Consider the following 18571-nt stretch of genomic DNA (forward strand, 5'->3'; position numbering starts at 1 on the left):
GCGGGATGTTGAGCCACACCCCAAACAACCCCCCTGAAGCTATGCCCCTGAGGGCAGGAAAGCTGCCCAGGCTGCTCTGTCACAACCATCAGGTGCTGGGGACAGCGAAGCTTGCACGACGCGAGTGCACGTGGGACACACTCAGAGAGGGAGGGGCTTACAGAGAAACTCTCGAGGCAGTCAATCAATATGCTGATAACAGATGACGTCAAATGAACGTGTTTGCACAGTGTTTCCTGCCAGAGCCTCGTGCTTACACATCCCTGTGAACAGCACTGTCTGGGGGGGGGGGGGGGGGGGCACTATAAGGCGGTTCCTTTATTGACCTTAGAAGCAGACTGTAGATTCTGGCCGTCACCCTTCAGGTCCAACAGTGGATTCTAACTCAGGATTATTACGACATTTCATGCTACAAAGCCCGCCCAGATGCGACTTCTGTCCTTGGTGTAGATGACAGTCTGTGGCAGCCACGCTGACGTCTGCCTAAAGCAGATATTACCTGCCACGTCATTGACACGTGTCACTTTCAATACTTTGCTGTGTTTTCTGTACTTTCTATTCTAAGATGTTTATGCATGCAACTTCCCTCCCTATAATTAGCAAAATGTTAAATATAAAATGTAGGATTTAATTCATTTTCTTTACCAACTAAAATTACAATTTTGTGTGAGCAGCTTCGACTATTGAAAACTGTCCTCACAAAGGCCAGGGTCACGCAGTTTGATAAGACAATGTGCTCCTGGGCATGAGTCCCATGCCATCATCACTTCAGCAGAGTGGCCAACGCCACAAATAGTGTTCTCCACCAGTGTCTTAATGGTTATTTTTATTCTTTTCAATGATTCACCCATGATTGATCTTGAAAAGCTCAATATTGAGTACACATTGCTGAAATTAGAACCTCTGTCCGAGGCTCAGCTCACAGGTTTGCTTGTGCCGATTGGCACATATCTGACAGGTATTGACATTTAGGGCCCGATTACGATGTCGGTCGGAAAGGCTCCAAACGGCATTCAGTTCGCCCGAATCCGTGTCGGAAGCCTTGTTTCCGACCGACTTTTATCGCCTGGCTTGTTAATATGCCCCACATTTTGTTTTACTCAGCAAACAAATGTGCTTCAGATTTGCACCATGGATTTCCGTAGGACTTTTTTGTGTGTATTTTTTGTCCACTCACAGCATTTTCTTGACGTCAATTCTCATGGCAACATATTTATGTCAGGCATTACTTCTGCACAGGGCCCGAGTCGAGGGTACACGCAGGTACACGGCGTCCCACGACTCTTTTCAAAGGGTGGACGACGTCCCCCCTGCCAAGAAGCTGGGCCCCACAGAATTATGCTGAACTTATACCGGTGTCATTTTCAGACACCTGGACACGTTCAGCAGCGTCTGCACGTTGCCCGCTCTCCATTCCCAGCAGCAATGTGCAGGCAGCAAGGGAGCCTTTTTTCTCTCACCTCCAGCTGGGCCTCGTTTTGTTTGTATTTGCTGAATGGGGGCTGCCTGGAACCTTACATTTAAATGTAAATGCCGCAGAGGGAAACAAAGGCACACAGCTTGCCTTCTCTTCACAGGTGCTTAAGAGAGGCATGCGTTTGCCTTTGTTCTGTCCCTGTATAGAAATGCAGACACTGTAAGACTGTCAGATGGGTTCGTCTGTCCCAATATTTACACAAATAATTTAAAAAGCACTAATTTATTTCTTTGATAGCGCTACGTCATTATGTCATGAGGCCATTTGCATATTGTCTTACTTGGTCAGTCCCCCCACTTCTTTTTATGGGACTTGTGCCCTGCTTCTGCAACGTCTTACATAAAGTAGGAGGAAAACCAATTCAGGGCCAAAAATAAGAACTGCTTTACTGCAATACATTGAGAACTCTGTTGAACTTAAATGCATGATGCTGACGCTATACACAGAAAACGCGTCACTTTCCTCGCAGTTAAGCGGCCTATCTAAGTTAACACCCTAGAGAGGGCGAGGGCTTACCCGAAACGAATGCAGCGGGGGACATTTGACAGCAGAGAAACGCATGGATATCGACACCTCGGGGCAGATTTATGTTGCACTTGCGCCACTTTTGCGCTGCCGTTGCGTCACTTTTGTGACGCAGCAGCGGCGCAAATCCTGCGCCATCGTGTGGGGTATTTACAACGTGACACATCTGGGAGATGCGTCACGTTGTAAAGCCCTGCGCCACATGTAGGCGTTCCAGGGCAGGTGGGGGCGTTATGGCGCAGGAACGCCTCCTAAAAGTGGCTGAGATTTCACTCTGTCACTTTTAGGCTCATGCTGCGTCAAAACCCTGCGCCTGCTTGAAGCAGGCGTAAGGATTGACGCAGCATTGTACAGATAGGGCCCCCAGAACATTGCTGGAGCTGCGTCGCGCTTGCGACGCAACTCCAGCAATGTGCCACTTTTACGGCACAGATGCGTCACACATCTGTGCCGTTTTTGCCCCATGGTGCGCCGCATTATAAATGCGGCGCATCCATGGTGGCGCAGCTGTGGCGCATAATAATTGGCGCATCCCTGCTGATATGCAGGGATGCGCCAGTTAACATAAATCTGCCCCCTCGAGTACAAGTTCCCTAAGAAGGTTCGACTCGCGGGTAGAACAGAATGTGGGTGCCCCGTGTGTACTGCAAAAGAAAAACAAGGTAAGGAGTATGGGGGGGACCTGCCAGCAAAGAGGCTTCCTGACCAGGGGAGACTCACTGACGGGAAGTGAGTGAAGGGGAATTTCCCGCAATGCGGTATCTTGGAATCAAAAGGACAAGTGCACATAGGTCTGTTGGTCACTGGGGCTCATGTGTGTCAAAAACCCAAGCGGTTGTTTTTGGTAATTAAAATTGATGCTGAAAGATGCACCCTTGGGGGATCTTCAGAGTTCGAGAGCAGAGACCTTTCCCCTCTGCCCCACAGTGCACATGGTGAGAAACACAAGAAACTGACAGGTACCTGTTGTCTTGTTGAATTGAAACAGAGCCCAGGGCTTGAAAAAAGTCACTAAATAATAAATAACAACAGCTGTTGATAAGCGTAAGGTACCGCCTTGATCCAGTAGATATCTTTATCCCAGACGGATAACCATTGGACAGCGTTATCCTTACTCCTGTAAAAGGGAGACAGCTCAGAAGGATGTGCTTAAATTATTAATTGATCAACTGTAGAATCCAAACACCAGTGGTCTTAAGAAAGGGCAATGGCACAAGTCTTAACCGGGACGGCTTTGTGATCACAAGGAGGCATTTTAGTCCCTTCCAGGTTGGCATCCTATGATCTATGCTCTTCAGTATTGATCTGAACGTCACGACCCTTCATTGGTATTATCCAGATCATTTGCTAGGGCAAACCATTTAGTCCATTTATGGAAACATGAAATATAATTCCAGTTATGAGGACAAGTACATGACTGAAGCTCAAGCCAGCGTAAAATAGAAATCTACACAGACAGTCAGCCTACCCGCAAGCACCCCAAGCACCGACCTAACAATATCTACGGGGCAGAAGGCTTCAACGGAAGTAACCAGCTTTACCAGGATCCTAGTTTATTTCTTTATCCAGATCTCAGACCTGTCAGTCAGCATGGGTACCATGATGGCTTTACAGGCAAACACGAACCAGCATAAAGACAGGCACCAAACTTAGATTAAGACAAGTGATAACATCACTGAAAATGTTTACTGTATCTGCCTTGTCAGTCACAGCAAAACAGTCGTTCAATCAATCAATCGATCATGGTTCTAATAGAGTGCAGCTAATCACCCGTTGGGGTTTCAAGGAGCTGGGGGGACCAAGGGGGAGGAGGTTCTGCAGTTCAGTCGAAGATCGAAGTCTTGAGATCCTTCCTGAATTGCGGCAGCAATGGAGATTGCCCGAGGTGACGAGACAAGGAGTTCCTGGTCTTTGCACCGAGGTAGGAGAAGGATCTTCCTGCGGCCGAGGTTTTGCGGATCCATGGGAGGGTGACCAGGGCCAGCTGGGCTGAGCGGAGATGTCTGGTGGGAGTGCAGAAGGAGAGGCGGTGGTTGAGGTTTGCAGGTATAAATAAAATCAGAGTAATCTAATTTTAATAAAGCTTTACCCTCAGTAATTCCTTGACCTAAATTTTACAATTTGACTTTCATCAAAGTCAATCTTTTGACCACTCTGAAGTCAGGAAAGGTATCCAAAGAGTGCTACAACCCAATCCTTAAATCTTCTGCGTAATATAAAGCTCTTATTTTGTCCGGTAATTTATAGTAGAGATAGAAATGGGTATGTGAACATTTTTCCTGCAAACGCTTGCTGTGTTGACAAATGTGCATCGAGTAAAGTTATCCACCTCCGCAAACCTTTGCCTACAGATTCAAAGTGCTGAAAAATGAAGGTTTTTGAAGAAGGGTTTTCCCAACCTCTCCCACTGAAATTGGGTTTTGCTGTGGTCTTTTCCTGCAGATACTACTGTCCTATAATAGGTATTGAAAAAAAAACTTCACAAAAATGCCGGAGCAAACCTTTGCAACTTCACACAACCACTAATATATAGCAAGAGAGTCGTGCCAGCGAGACAACCTCCCAGACGCAGGCTATAGTTCAGGGGGGCTTCTCCGTTGACCCAGCGTGTTTAAAAGTGATTACGGTGACCAATAACCTGAAAGGAAAATCCGAAAATGGTTACAGTGGCCAATGATCTGAAAGGAATATTCTGAAGGTGATTACAGTGGCAATTGATCCACGAGTAATAATCTGGAGGAGATTATGGTGACCAATGTCCTAAAAGGAATGATCAGAAAGGGATAACTGAGACCAATGATCTGAAGGAAATTACTGTGACCAATGACTTGAAAGAATAATCTCAAAGTGATTATTGTGACCAATGACCAGAAAGCATCACTTCCATTTCATAACAGAGAGTTGACACCGGATCAAAAGAATAAAGTTGCTGGTGGGGGAGACGGGGGTTTAAATTGTAAATGCACCTCATTCGGTTTAGGTCGTCGGCCAGGTACCACACACTGTTGACGTAAATCAATACACACAAGTCATCATTAACATCTAATCACACAAAGTAACCCCTTGCCAACTCCAACCCTATAACCCCTGCTGTGAAATCCCACAGCGAGCCCAAGTAGAGGTGATGCTCACACACGATTGACGACCACGACGCGCCGTTGTCCCTTGGCTTGTAGAGCAGCTTGACGGAAGTGATGGGGCCGTGGCCAGAGTATCGATCCATGGGGGACACCACGAGCTGCCGGCTCTGTCTCAGCAGGAGGGTGGGCGGAGACAGAGGCGTCGGAGGCACTACAGAAAAAGAGGCAGATCAGTGGTGGATTGTCCTTCAGCAGTCACACCACCACCTCCAAAGACCTCACCACTCTCTCCTTGTCTATAATCCACTACACACAATCGGCAACTTGCCAAGAAGCACATGCAACTCGTGTGATGATAGAAAATTGTATTACAGTTCGGTCTACAGTACATATCAGCATGCAATGGAATAAACCATGATCACAACAGAAAGTATACAACACCAGCCCCAACCACAAAGGGATAACAACAGACCTTGGGCAATTCACCATTGTTTGTTCTCTCAGCTCTAGGCAGGAGTAGGAAGCAAAGCAGAAATGACAACAACTAAAGTGAAAACTCGCACAACACATCCACAGCTTGAGTCATGAAGGGATAGCAAAACAAACATTGATATCAACTATAGTAACAACTCATGACACATTCACAGCTTGGGTCATAACGAGACAATAAAGTGCTCAATGTAATCAACTACAGTAATACCACAAGACCCACCCACGTCTCAGGCCATGAGGGGACAACAAAGCACCCAATGACATTAACTAGTAACAACTCACGACACCCATCAGTAGCTCCAGTCAAGAAGGGACAGCAAAGCACCACAAGACCCACCCACAACTCGTCATGAGGGGACAGCAAAGCACACAATAAAATCAGCTATAGTAGCTATAGTAACAACACAAGACCAACCACAGCTCAGCCATGCAGGGACAGCAAAGCACACAATAAAGTAAAATATAGTAACACCACAAGACCCACCCACAGCGTGGGTCTTTGGGGGACAGCAAAGCACACAATGACATCAACTACAGTAACTACACAAGACCCACCCACAACTCGGGCCATGAGGGGACAACAAAGCACCCAATTACATCAACTATAGTAACAACTAATGACACCCATCCGTAGCTTCAGTCAAGAGGGAAGAGCAAAGCACACAATGACATCAACTATAGTAACAACGAATGACACCCATCCATAGCTTCAGTCAAGAGGAAACAGCAAAGCACACAATGACATCAACTATAGTAACAACTAATGACACCCATCCGTAGCTTCAGTCAAGAGGGAATAGGAAAGAACACAATGATATCAACTATAGTAACAACTCACAACACCCATCCATAGCTTCAGTCAAGAGGAAACAGCAAAGCACACAATGACATCAACTATAGTAACAACTAATGACACCCACTCGTAGCTTCAGTCAAGAGGGAATAGCAAAGCAAACAATGATATCAACTATAATACCAACCACAGCTCGGGTCATGAGGAGACAACAAAGCACCCAATGACATTAACTATAGTAACAACTTACAACACCCATCCGTAGCTTCAGTCAAGAGGGAATATCAAAGCACACAATGATATCAACTTAAGACCAACCACAGCTCGGGTCATGAGAAGACAACAAAGCACCCAATGACATTAACTATAGTAACAACTTACAACACCCATCCGTAGCTTCAGTCAAGAGGGAATAGCAAAGCACACAATGATATCCACTTAAGACCAACCACAGCTCGGGTCATGAGAAGACAACAAAGCACCCAATGACATTAACTATACTGACAACTTACAACACCCATCCGTAGCTTCAGTCAAGAGGGAATAGCAAAGCACACAATGATATCCACTTAAGACCAACCACAGCTCGGGTCATGAGGAGACAACAAAGCACCCAATGACATTAACTATAGTAACAACTTACAACACCCATCCGTAGCTTCAGTCAAGAGGGAATATCAAAGCACACAATGATATCAACTTAAGACCAACCACAGCTCGGGTCATGAGAAGACAACAAAGCACCCAATGACATTAACTATAGTAACAACTTACAACACCCATCCGTAGCTTCAGTCAAGAGGGAATAGCAAAGCACACAATGATATCCACTTAAGACCAACCACAGCTCGGGTCATGAGAAGACAACAAAGCACCCAATGACATTAACTCTAGTAACAACTCACAACACCTATCCGTAGCTTCAGTCAAGAGGGAATAGCAAAGCACACAATGATATCAACTTAAGACCAACCACAGCTCGGGTCATGAGAAGACAACAAAGCACCCAATGACATTAACTCTAGTAACAACTCACAACACCCATCCGTAGCTTCAGTCAAGAGGGAATAGCAAAGCACACAATGATATCCACTTAAGACCAACCACAGCTCGGGTCATGAGAAGACAACAAAGCACCCAATGACATTAACTCTAGTAACAACTCAGAACACCCATCCATAGCTTCAGTCAAGAGGGAATAGCAAAGCACACAATGATATCAACTTAAGACCAACCACAGCTCGGGTCATGAGAAGACAACAAAGCACCCAATGACATTAACTCTAGTAACAACTCACAACACCTATCCGTAGCTTCAGTCAAGAGGAAACAGCAAAGCACACAATGACATCAACTATAGTAACAACTAATGACACCCACTCGTAGCTTCAGTCAAGAGGGAATAGCAAAGCAAACAATGATATCAACTATAATACCAACCACAGCTCGGGTCATGAGGAGACAACAAAGCACCCAATGACATTAACTATAGTAACAACTTACAACACCCATCCGTAGCTTCAGTCAAGAGGGAATAGCAAAGCACACAATGATATCCACTTAAGACCAACCACAGCTCGGGTCATGAGAAGACAACAAAGCACCCAATGACATTAACTCTAGTAACAACTCACAACACCTATCCGTAGCTTCAGTCAAGAGGGAATAGCAACGCACACAATGATATCAACTTAAGACCAACCACAGCTTAGGTCATGAGGAGACAACAAAGCACCCAATGACATTAACTCTAGTAACAACTCACAACACCCATCCATAGCTTCAGTCAAGAGGGAATAGCAAAGCACACAATGATATCAACTTAAGACCAACCACAGCTCGGGTCATGAGAAGACAACAAAGCACCCAATGACATTAACTCTATTAACAACTCACAACACCCATCCGTAGCTCCAAAAAGAGGGGACATCAAATCACACAATGACATCAACTAAAGTAACACCACAAGACCCACCCACAGCTCGGTTCATGAGGGGACAGCAAAGTACACAAGATATTACTGTAGTAACAACTCACAAGACCCATCTATAGAAGACAATATACACACCAACTAGGGCAACAGTGCAAGAAAGTTAATGGCCCCCTGGTCACTGTTTGAACTGTGAAAATATAGCAATACATAGGATTCAGCGGGCCAAGGAGCCACTGCACCTGTTGCACCAATGAAAGCTATACTCCTGATGCATACCTGATCTTGGTCGCTCTCATGAACATGGGTCCTCCTTCTGTTCTGCCCTGTTCTTATCCATACGTGAAACCTCCTGATGTCCTCCTTCCTCTCATGCACATGTGCACATTGGGCTTCCTTCTATCTACTACTTCCCAGTTCTTATGCATATGTGAAGCGCCCTGAAGTCCTGCTCATTTTCATACAAACGGGATCTTTTTCTGCCCTCCTCCCCATGTCCCTATGCATACGAGTGGCACCTTCTGATCTGTTGGTCCCTCTCATGCCAATGAGTCCTCCTTCTGTCCTCCCACCCAGTCCTTATGCATGTGTGGAGCCTCCTGCTGCCCAGGTCCCTATCATGCACATGGGACCTCCTTCTGCCACCCCCTCCTCACCTCTGATAATGGACCACCTGCTGCCAGCTGATGTCCTCACCTTTTACGTTCACTTGAAATCTCCTGCTGTCCTGTCCCCCGCTTGTAGACACGCGACACTCCCAGAACCCGCTGTCGGACTCACGCAGCGGGGGCAGCAAGAACTCTGAGGTGGTTTTGTTGGTCTCCATGATGGCTTTGCTCGCCTGGGGAGAGAACATCAGAACGGAAATTGATGGTTTTGCGTGAAATGCCCATACATTAGGAAAACAGACTCAAACCATAACTTATATTGTCCCTCCTGGTTTCCTGGAAGTTGTGTGAGAAACAGAGCGTTACCTGGCAGAGTGTCTTACACACAGAAATCCAAATTATGCCCCAAAAGTTTTTACATTTTTTTTTTATTGAGTTTTTTGATAAACATACAGTATGATCGTCTCCCACAGGACAATATCACAGCCACAGTACCTTGTAAGAATCTAGACATCACATTACCCAAATCTACATAGTGGAGTGGTCAGATATACATAAATATTACTTATACAGTGCATTAATCAAATCAGCAGGTCTCTTGAAGTAGATTAGCGTGGTCACGCAGGTATACTGTAAATGGCTCCCAAATATCCAATGGCTTTGACATGTCTGGCAGTTCTTCAGCATATAATATAAAATTGTCTCTGCAGTATGTGGCATCTTGTAGCCAGTTTGCCAGTGTAGGGGCTAGTTTGCTGTCCCAGCACATAGATACCCTGCGCTTTGCCAGGAGTAGTAATATAGCAGCCAGTTTCTTTTTCTTTGAGGTCATCGGTATATTCAGCCCCAGCAAACACAACTGCGGTGTACATTCCAGTGTGCAGGAGGATAACATACCCAGGTGATGAATCACGATTTCCCAATACCTCCTTATCCTATCACAATGCCATGCTAGATGTATGAAGTCCGCCCGGTCTACCCCGCATCTCCTACACCCCGCATCACCCCTCAATCCATATTTGTGTAATTTGGTCGGCGTGTAATAGGCTTGATGGGTGTATTTGTAGTGAGTAAGACGGAGATTACCGTTAGGAGTAAGAAGGGTGATTAGCGCACAGCATGATGCCCACTCTGCATCTGTCAAAGGAGCATCTAATAGTATGTTCCAGTTATCCCGGGCCTTATGTGTCTGCCCTCCAATTTCAGCCTGAAGTAACTTATATAGTCTGGATATTATGTTAGTGTGCGCGGACGCGGTTATTAACATTTGCAGTGGCTTCAGCACTGGGGGTTCTTCTGGGAATGTAGGATATAGTTCTTTTATAGCTGCTTTCAGTCCATGATAAGTAAATCTGAATAGTAATGTTTGATTGCTAACATAGGATAAGTCCTCTAAGGAGATGAAGCGGCCATCTTTATGCAAATCACCCAGCCCTGTAATCCCAATTTCGTCTAGGGTCCCCATGCTATTCTTTTCCTGTGTTACAGACAGTGCAGGGTGATATGCCAAAGGCAGGTCTGGGGCATATATCGGGGTTTTGCCTGCCATCTGACTTATACTGTGCCAAGCTTCCGATGTCGTCCGCACCATGATAGGTGTTGTCGAGTGTGTGTGACTATGCTAGATAACGGTATTGGGTCTGCATCGCCCTCTTCCACCGCTAAGTGTGCTAAGTATCTCACCGGGTGATACCAATAATGCGCGTATTGTGCTTGAGCGCATAGATAGTATAGATAGATATCCGGGACGTCAAAGCCACCCGATTCATGTGGTAAGGACATGATATTAAGTCCAATACGGGCCTGCTTTCCGGCCCATATCAGTCTGCTGAAATTTTATCGTATCCGTCGAAATATGGGTGGGTGGTTTTATCGGTATATTAATGAAGAGATATAATAGCTTGGGCAGCAGTATCATCTTTATTAATGCTATTCTATATGCTAGGGACAAAGGGAGTGAGATCTATCTTGTTATTTGTGCTTCTATGCGGTCTATTGTGACTCCATAATTGTGTCTCAGCACCAATTCCGCATCCCGGTGCACCCAGATCCCTAGATATTTGATTGGGTCGTCATGCCAAACCAGGGGAAACTCCATTTGTGGCTCTTTAGTGTTTGCTGTTAGTGGCATTACTGCTGATTTGCTCCAATTAATTAATAATCCGGAGATCCGACCGTATTTTATATACTCCCGCAGTGTTGGTGAAAGGGTGTCTTCCGGGTCACGCAAGTATAGCAGCATATCATCTGCATATAACGATAAGATGATGGGTCTCTGACTAAATCGCAGGGCAGCATGTGCATATTTCTGACGTAGTTTACAAGCTAAAGGCTCTAACGCTATGGCAAACAGTATGGGGGACAGCGGGCAGCCCTGTCTAGTACCGCGCTGTATGTCTAGTGTATCTGATATATGCATATTAACCTTGACCCGGGCAGTCGGTTTATTATAGAGCAGGGCAATCCAGTCTATGAGTCTAGGTGGTAAGCCTATTGCTCTTAATATTGCAAACAGATACGACCACTCGACTGAGTCGAAGGCCTTAGCTGCATCTAGGAGTACCGCCACCGCCTGCATCTCCGGATTTAGCTGATGTAGTAGGGCAAAGATGGTGCGGAGGTGATGAGCTGTGGAGCGCTCTGGTATAAAACCGGATTGATCAGGTAGGATTATCCTAGGCATAAGTGGTTTCATTCTCATGGCTATAATTGTGGCTAGTATTTTTGCGTCTATATTTATTAATGATAGAGGCCGGTATGATTCTGCCTTGTCCGGATTTTTGTCTGGTTTCAGGAGAGCTACTATGAGTGCTTCCCGCAGCGTAGGGGGAAGGATCTTGTTTTGGTATGCTTCATCATACATCTCTAGCAACGGTGGAATTAAGAGGTCCGAGAATGCTTTGTAGAATTCCGCAGTGTACCCGTCAGGCCCAGGCGATTTACCGTCAGATAGTGATTTGATTGCCGATAAAACGTCCTCCTCTGAGATGGGTTTAGCAAGATATTCTCTATGCCTATCCGATAGCCATACCAGGGCGATGTCTGAAATATAGTCTAAAATATCGACTGTATGAGCCGTGGTCTGAGATTTATAAAAATCCCGGTATGTGTCCACAAAAGAGCAAAGTATTCCCTGAGTGTCATAATGCATGTGCCCCCTGTCATCCTCTATCTGAGTGACCGTTTGCTGCCTGCGCTCCGTACGTACCTTATGGGCTAGTGTCCTTCCAGGTCTACCTCCCTCCCCCAGCCTGCGTGCTTCCTGGCACCGGGAGATATATTTTATTTCGTCCTCCGCCAATGTATTATATCTATTTACTTCCTCCCGGAAAATTATGCAATTTATGGTGATGTTCACTATTGAAAATTATGTCAAACTAGGGCACTTGGAGCAGCATCCCGGACACTAGAAGGGCCAATTCATTGAGGTCCTTGTTACCGTGGAGACAGCCTCCAGGGCACCAGAAGGGCAACTCGTTGAGGTCCTTGTTACCGTGGAGACAGCATCCAGGGCACCAGAAGCGCCAATCCATGGAGGTCTCCATTACGAGTGGAGTTGACATCCCGGGCACCAGAAGGGCCAATTCATGGAGGTCTCCATTACGAGTGGAGATAACATCCGGGGCACCAGATGCGTCAATCCATGGAGGTCTCCATTACGAGTGGAGATGACATACGGGGCACCAGAAGCGCCAATCCATGGAGGTCTCCATTACGAGTGGAGATGACATCCCGAGCACCAGAAGGGCCAATTCAAGGAGGTCTCCATTACGAGTGGAGATGACATCCCAGGCACCAGAAGGGCCAATTCATGGAGGTTCTCCTTATGAGTGAAGACAGCATCCTGGGCATCAGAAGGCTCAATACATTGAGGTCCTCGTTACGAGAGGAGACAGCATCCAGGGCATCAGAAGGCTCAATACATTGAGGTCCTCGTTACGAGTGGAGACAGCATCCAGGGCAGCGAAAGGGTCAATTTATTAAGGTTTTTGTTACTTGTTAAGATCGCATCCAGGGCTCCCAAAGGGTCAAATCATTGGGGTCCTTTTTACAAGTGGAGATAGAATCCAGGGCAGGAAAAGGGTCAATTCACTGAGGTCCTTCTTACAAGTTGATGTAGCATCCCGGGCATCTGAAGGATCAACTAATTGAGGACCTCGTTATGAATGGGTACAGCATCCTGGGCACCAAAAGGGCGATTTATTGAGGTCCTCGTTATGGGTGGAGACAGCATTCAGGGCATTAAAAGGGTTACTTTATTGAAGTCCTCGTTTTGATGGCGATAGAATCCATGGCAACAGAAGGGACAATTCACTAAGGTCTTCGTTGTCTGGAGATAGCATCAGTGCGCCGCAGGTAGGTCACTTTTTGTGATGCACCGGCGGCGCATTTTGCTGCCCCATATTTACAAGGACACGTAAAGCCACCCTGCGTAGCTTTTTGTGTCCTTGTAAATACGGCCCCTTTTCACGCAGCACTTTGTTTAAAAGGGGTGTTCCATGGGTGTTGCTGCGGGTGTTCCCACACAGCACCCATGGATTCTGCCACATTCCCAGATTTACGAGAAAACGTTAACCTGGGAATGCCGCAGAATGCTACGCCTCCCCAGGGGAGGAGTAGGGAGGCACAGCGAGGAGAAGAGTTTTAATTTCTCCTCGTTTTTTTCCTCTTTCTCTACGTGCTGCATTCTGCAGCATGCAGAGAAAGAGGAAAACACCTTTTGTGATTGTTTTTGTGCAGGAAGGTGTCCCTTCCTGCACAAAAACAATCATCCCAGTAACGCAGGCACACTTGCACCATGGTGCAAGGGTGCCTGCGTCGGCGCATGGCAGTCTATTGTGCACCAGCATAGGTGAGAGCACAGGGATCCGTCATATCATTGTAGATATGACGCATACCTGTGCTTTGAAAGTGACGCAGGGGCAGATTTACAAGAAACTAACGCAGCATGGTGCCGCAAGTCATTTTGCTGTGCCGGGCTGCATTAGTTTAAAAGCACAGGGATGCAACATATTTACAACAATTTTTTGCATCTCTGAGCTTCCCCCTGCGTTGGCATACAAACTGCAGCCATGCCCCGGTTGCGGCACCCTTGCACCATGGTGCAAGGATGCCTGCGTCATGGGGAGATTGTTTTTGTGCAGGAAGGGGCACATTCCTGCACACAAAAAATCAATTGAGGTGATTTCCTCTTCTGATGTGTGCTGTAGAATGCAGCACGCATTGAAAGAGGAAAAAACGAGGAGAAAGAACACATTTCTGCTCATTGCACCTCGCTACGCCACCTCTAGGGTAGCGTAGCATTCTGACACATTTCCAAATGTACGATTGCTCGTAAATCTGGAAATGCACCAGTGGACATGGGTGTTGTGTGGGAACACCCACAGCAACACCCATGTCATGCCCCTAACATGGAAAGTGTTGCGTGAAAAGGGGCGATATTTACAAGCACAGGTAAAGCCACGCAGGGTGCCTCTACCTCTGCTTGTAACTATCACACAGCAGGTTGCCCCGCCAGTGCGTCACGCAACGTGATGCACCGGCGGCGCACAGGCTTGTAAATCTGCCCCTGCGTGCGGTGCAGCAAAATTGGCTTGCAGCATCACGCTTTGTCACTTTCTCATAAATAAGGCCCCCTGTTTTTAGAAGGGGACATAGCCCACCCATTTGAAAGAGAAAACTTGTCAACTGATGAGGAAAAAGTTGGGACCAAGCACCGGACGCGCGTACGAAGGCGAGGAAAGAAAGGAACTGATGTTGACTCGCAGGAGTGGCACTTATAAGTAACTCCATCATCACTTCTGGGATAGAAGGAAGTCAACAGGGAGCTGAAGGGTGCCCCCTACAGGTTTGAGGTTCAAAGTATCGATCAGAAATGAAAGCTCATCTAGAATTATTTGATCTTTCAGTAACTGGATTGAAGTAATGTGGCTTCTCGTTATTGCATTTCATTCTAGAGTGTTCTATTTGGCCCCAGAGAACATGCTGGTCCTCACAGGGCAGTTATTTAATTATGGTCCTTAAAGAGAACAAAGGCTCGAGCTCCAAGGCAATGACAGAAAAACCCTCACTCCCTTCTCACGCATTCTTTTTATTTCTTCCTCATGTTCTCTTTTCTCCCCCTATTTTCTCTTTACACATCTATTCTTTACACTTTTCATTTGTATCTTTCCTACATGTCTCACCCCATCTCTCCCCTAAGTGACACACTGCCTCTTAACTTCACATTTCTTGTATTTTACTCCTTCTAGCATCTAGCCAAGGCAGCCTACAAAGCTCCATGCCACAGACGCAGAGCTATAACGTCTATGGCAGATGTTTACATGGTGCTACTGAAAACATCATAGAGGCATTTCACGTCCCATTTTAGCATGCTGCCTGGAGCATTGGTGCCATCATGTGCCTATTTTCGGTATTGCAGGCAAGCCAAAGCTTGTCTCGTTTACCATCTATGGGGCATATTAATAAGCGGCAGCGATAATTATCGCTGGCCACTGTTAGCGAGAAAAAAGTTATCGCTGGCTATCGCAGGAAATTATGACCGTGCTAGCGTTGTATTAACAATAACAACGCATAGCTCAATGGCGATAATTTCCCGGCGATAGCGATGTTTTCCATGGAACATCGCTGGTTTTCCAGCGATGTTCCATGGAAAACGGCAACAACCTTGCTGATACGACCCACAGGGTCGTATCAGCATAATCCACCCCCAATGGTAAGTATAGCTAAGTCTGCATTTTAGCAGACGTTGGGGGCATATCAGCAACAACCGGCGATAATTATCGCTAAGCGCACTTAGGGGCATATCAACAACAACCGGCGATAATTATCTCTAAACGCACTTAGCGCTAGGATAATTATCGCCGGCTAGCGTGAATTTTTATCGCTGAGATAGCGTGCTATTAGCAACGCTTATCTCAATAGCGATAAAAATCCTCACGCTAACAGGCTAACGTGAGATTATCGCTGGAAACCCAGTGATAATCTCACGTTACCTTGTTGATAGGGACAGGCAAACTTAGCCATGATATCCTCCTTCCATAGCATATCATGGCTAAGTCAGAAAAATTCCAGATGTAAAAAAGCAGCGTTAACCGCGGTTAGCGCTGCTTTTTTTGTCTCTAACAGGGTTAGCGACATTCTTGATAATAGGAGAAATGTCGCTTAGCTACATTTCTCCTATTATTTTACTCTGGAACGCCCCCTTTGCATCTCATTAGAGATGCAAGGGGAAGCGTAGAGTAAAAGGGTGCTAACATGCAAATTTGCATGTTAGCACCCTGTTGTTGATAGGGCGCTAGTTTTATCTCTCCTTTTTTGGCTTTTAAAGCCAAAAAAGCAGAGATAAAGCCCTTGTTGATATGCCCCTTAGCGCTAGGATAATTATCGCCGGCTAGCGTGGATTTTTATCGCTTTGATCCTCACGCTAACTGCCTAACATGAGATTATCGCTGGAAACCCAGCGATAATCTCACGCAATGTGGCATTAGCTTGCTGATAGGGACTCACAAACTTAGCCATGATATCCACCTTCCATAGGATATCATGGCTAAGTCAGTCCTGAAGCAGGCGTAAGGAAAGTAACGATAACAGGGGTTATCGCTACTTTTCTTGCCGCTATACTTCATAGCGTGTGGCTTGATGATAGGAGAAATGCCGCTTAGCGACATTTCTCCTGTCATGTCAGGTCAAGAACGCCCACTTTGCATCTCATTAGAGATGCAAAGCTGGGCGTTAGCGTGAGCTTGCTAATTAGGCGATAAAATTATCGCCGCTTTTCGGCCAAAAACGGATGCAAAATATCGCCTCGCCTTGCAGATATGCCCCTTAGTTTTGGGAGAAAACAGCTGTTTTCTCCAAAAACTAACGTCTGCTAAAATGCGTGGGCAGCCTTGTAAATATCGCGATGTGTGTACATCAGCGATATTTACATGGTTGTACTGCCCAGTGACGCTCACTTTGCATCTCTTTAGAGATGCAAAGGGAGGCGTCGGGTAAAAGGGTGCTAACATGCGCTAATGCATGTTATCACCCTCTTGTAAGTAGGGCAATAATTTTATCTCCACTTTTTTGGCTTTCTGGGGCATATCAACAACAGCCGGCGATAATTATCTCTAAGCGCACTTAGCGCCAGGGTAATTATCGCCGGCTAGCGTGAATTTTTATCGCTGAGATAGCGTGCTATTAGCAACGCTTATCTCAATAGCGATAAAAATCCTCACGCTAACAGGCTAACGTGAGATTATCGCTGGAAACCCAGCGATAATCTCACGTTACCTTGTTGATAGGGACAGGCAAACTTAGCCATGATATCCTCCTGCCATAGGATATCATGGCTAAGTCTGAAAAATACCAGACGTAAAAAAGCAGCGTTAACCGCGGTTAGCGCTGCTTTTTTTGTCTCTAACAGGGTTAGCGACATTCTTGATAATAGGAGAAATGTTGCTTAGCTACATTTCTCCTATTATTTTACTCTGGAACGCCCCCTTTGCATCTCATTAGAGATGCAAGGGGAAGCGTAAAGTAAAAGGGAGCTAACATGCAAATTTGCATGTTAGCACCCTGTTGTTGATAGGGCGCTAGTTTTATCTCTGCTTTTTTGGCTTTTAAAGCCAAAAAAGAAGAGATAAAGCCCTTGTTGATATGCCCCTAAAAGCCAAAAAAGCGGAGATATGGCCCTTGTAAATATGCCCCTATATTTGTCTTACACCTTCCCTCTCTTACCTCTCCCTTTGCTCTCTCACTTGTCTCATCCATCCCCTAAATTCACCCATTTCTCTTATCCGTCAACATTTCTTGCACTTTTCTTCCTACTTCTCCCCATACATTCCTTCCTTCCTTCCCGGATTTCCTTACTGCTGCCCCTGTTCATTTTAACCTACTTCCCCCTCACATGTAATCACTACACATTACCTTCCGTGACTCTTTAAGGGGCATGTCTACAACGCAGCGATAGAAAATTATCGCCGCTTTTGCGGCCGTTTTCGGCCGAAAAGCGGCGATAATTTTATCGCCTAATTAGCAAGGTCACGCTAACGCGTGAAACCTTGCATTAGCGCACTAATTCCTAACGCCCAGCTTTGCATCTCTAATGAGATGCAAAGTGGGCGTTCCTGACCTGACATGACAGGAGAAATGTCGCTAAGCGACATTTCTACTATCATCAAGCCCCACGCTATGAAGCATAGCAGCAGGAAAAGTAGCGATAACCCCTGTTATCGCTACTTTCCTAACACCTGCTTCAGGACTGACTTAGCCATGATATCCTATGGAGGGTGGATATCATGGCTAAGTTTGTGAGTCCCTATCAGCAAGCTAACGCCACACTACGTGAGATTATTGCTGGGTTTCCAGCGATAATCTCACGTTAGGCAGTTAGCGCTAGGTTTTGTATCGCTTTTGATATAAGCGTTGCTAATAGCACGCTATCTCAGCGATAAAACTCCACGTTAGCCAGCAGTAATTATCCTCACGCTAAGAGCGCTGAGCGATAATTATCGCCGGCCCTTGCTGATATGCCCCTAAATCCTCTTTTCTTACCGTCCATCTCACCCTCCCTTTGCCCCCCTTCCAAGCTCTTAACAGCCTCTCTCTTACCTCCCCTCTTTCACGAGCCTTATTTCATGCTAACGTTCTTTCTGTCTTTTCCATATTTAATGTTCCTCT

The 18571-nt window shown here is 46.0% G+C and overlaps 1 protein-coding gene across 1 annotated transcript in view; it reads right to left on the reverse strand.

The window, feature by feature from the left end:
* TIE1 (tyrosine kinase with immunoglobulin like and EGF like domains 1) overlaps window positions 1-18571 on the reverse strand; it is a 329526-nt gene that overhangs the window by 144497 nt on the left and 166458 nt on the right. Inside the window, exons 9-10 of the mRNA XM_085602980.1 lie at window positions 8994-9138; window positions 5135-5293 (exon numbers count right to left, since the gene is read on the reverse strand). Coding sequence (XP_085459106.1) covers window positions 5135-5293; window positions 8994-9138 — 304 coding nt within the window. The remainder of the gene's footprint in view (window positions 1-5134; window positions 5294-8993; window positions 9139-18571) is intronic.

The sequence above is a fragment of the Triturus cristatus genome, chromosome 4_2 (genome assembly GCF_964204655.1).
Source record: "Triturus cristatus chromosome 4_2, aTriCri1.1, whole genome shotgun sequence".
Classification (NCBI taxonomy): Eukaryota; Metazoa; Chordata; class Amphibia; order Caudata; family Salamandridae; genus Triturus; species Triturus cristatus.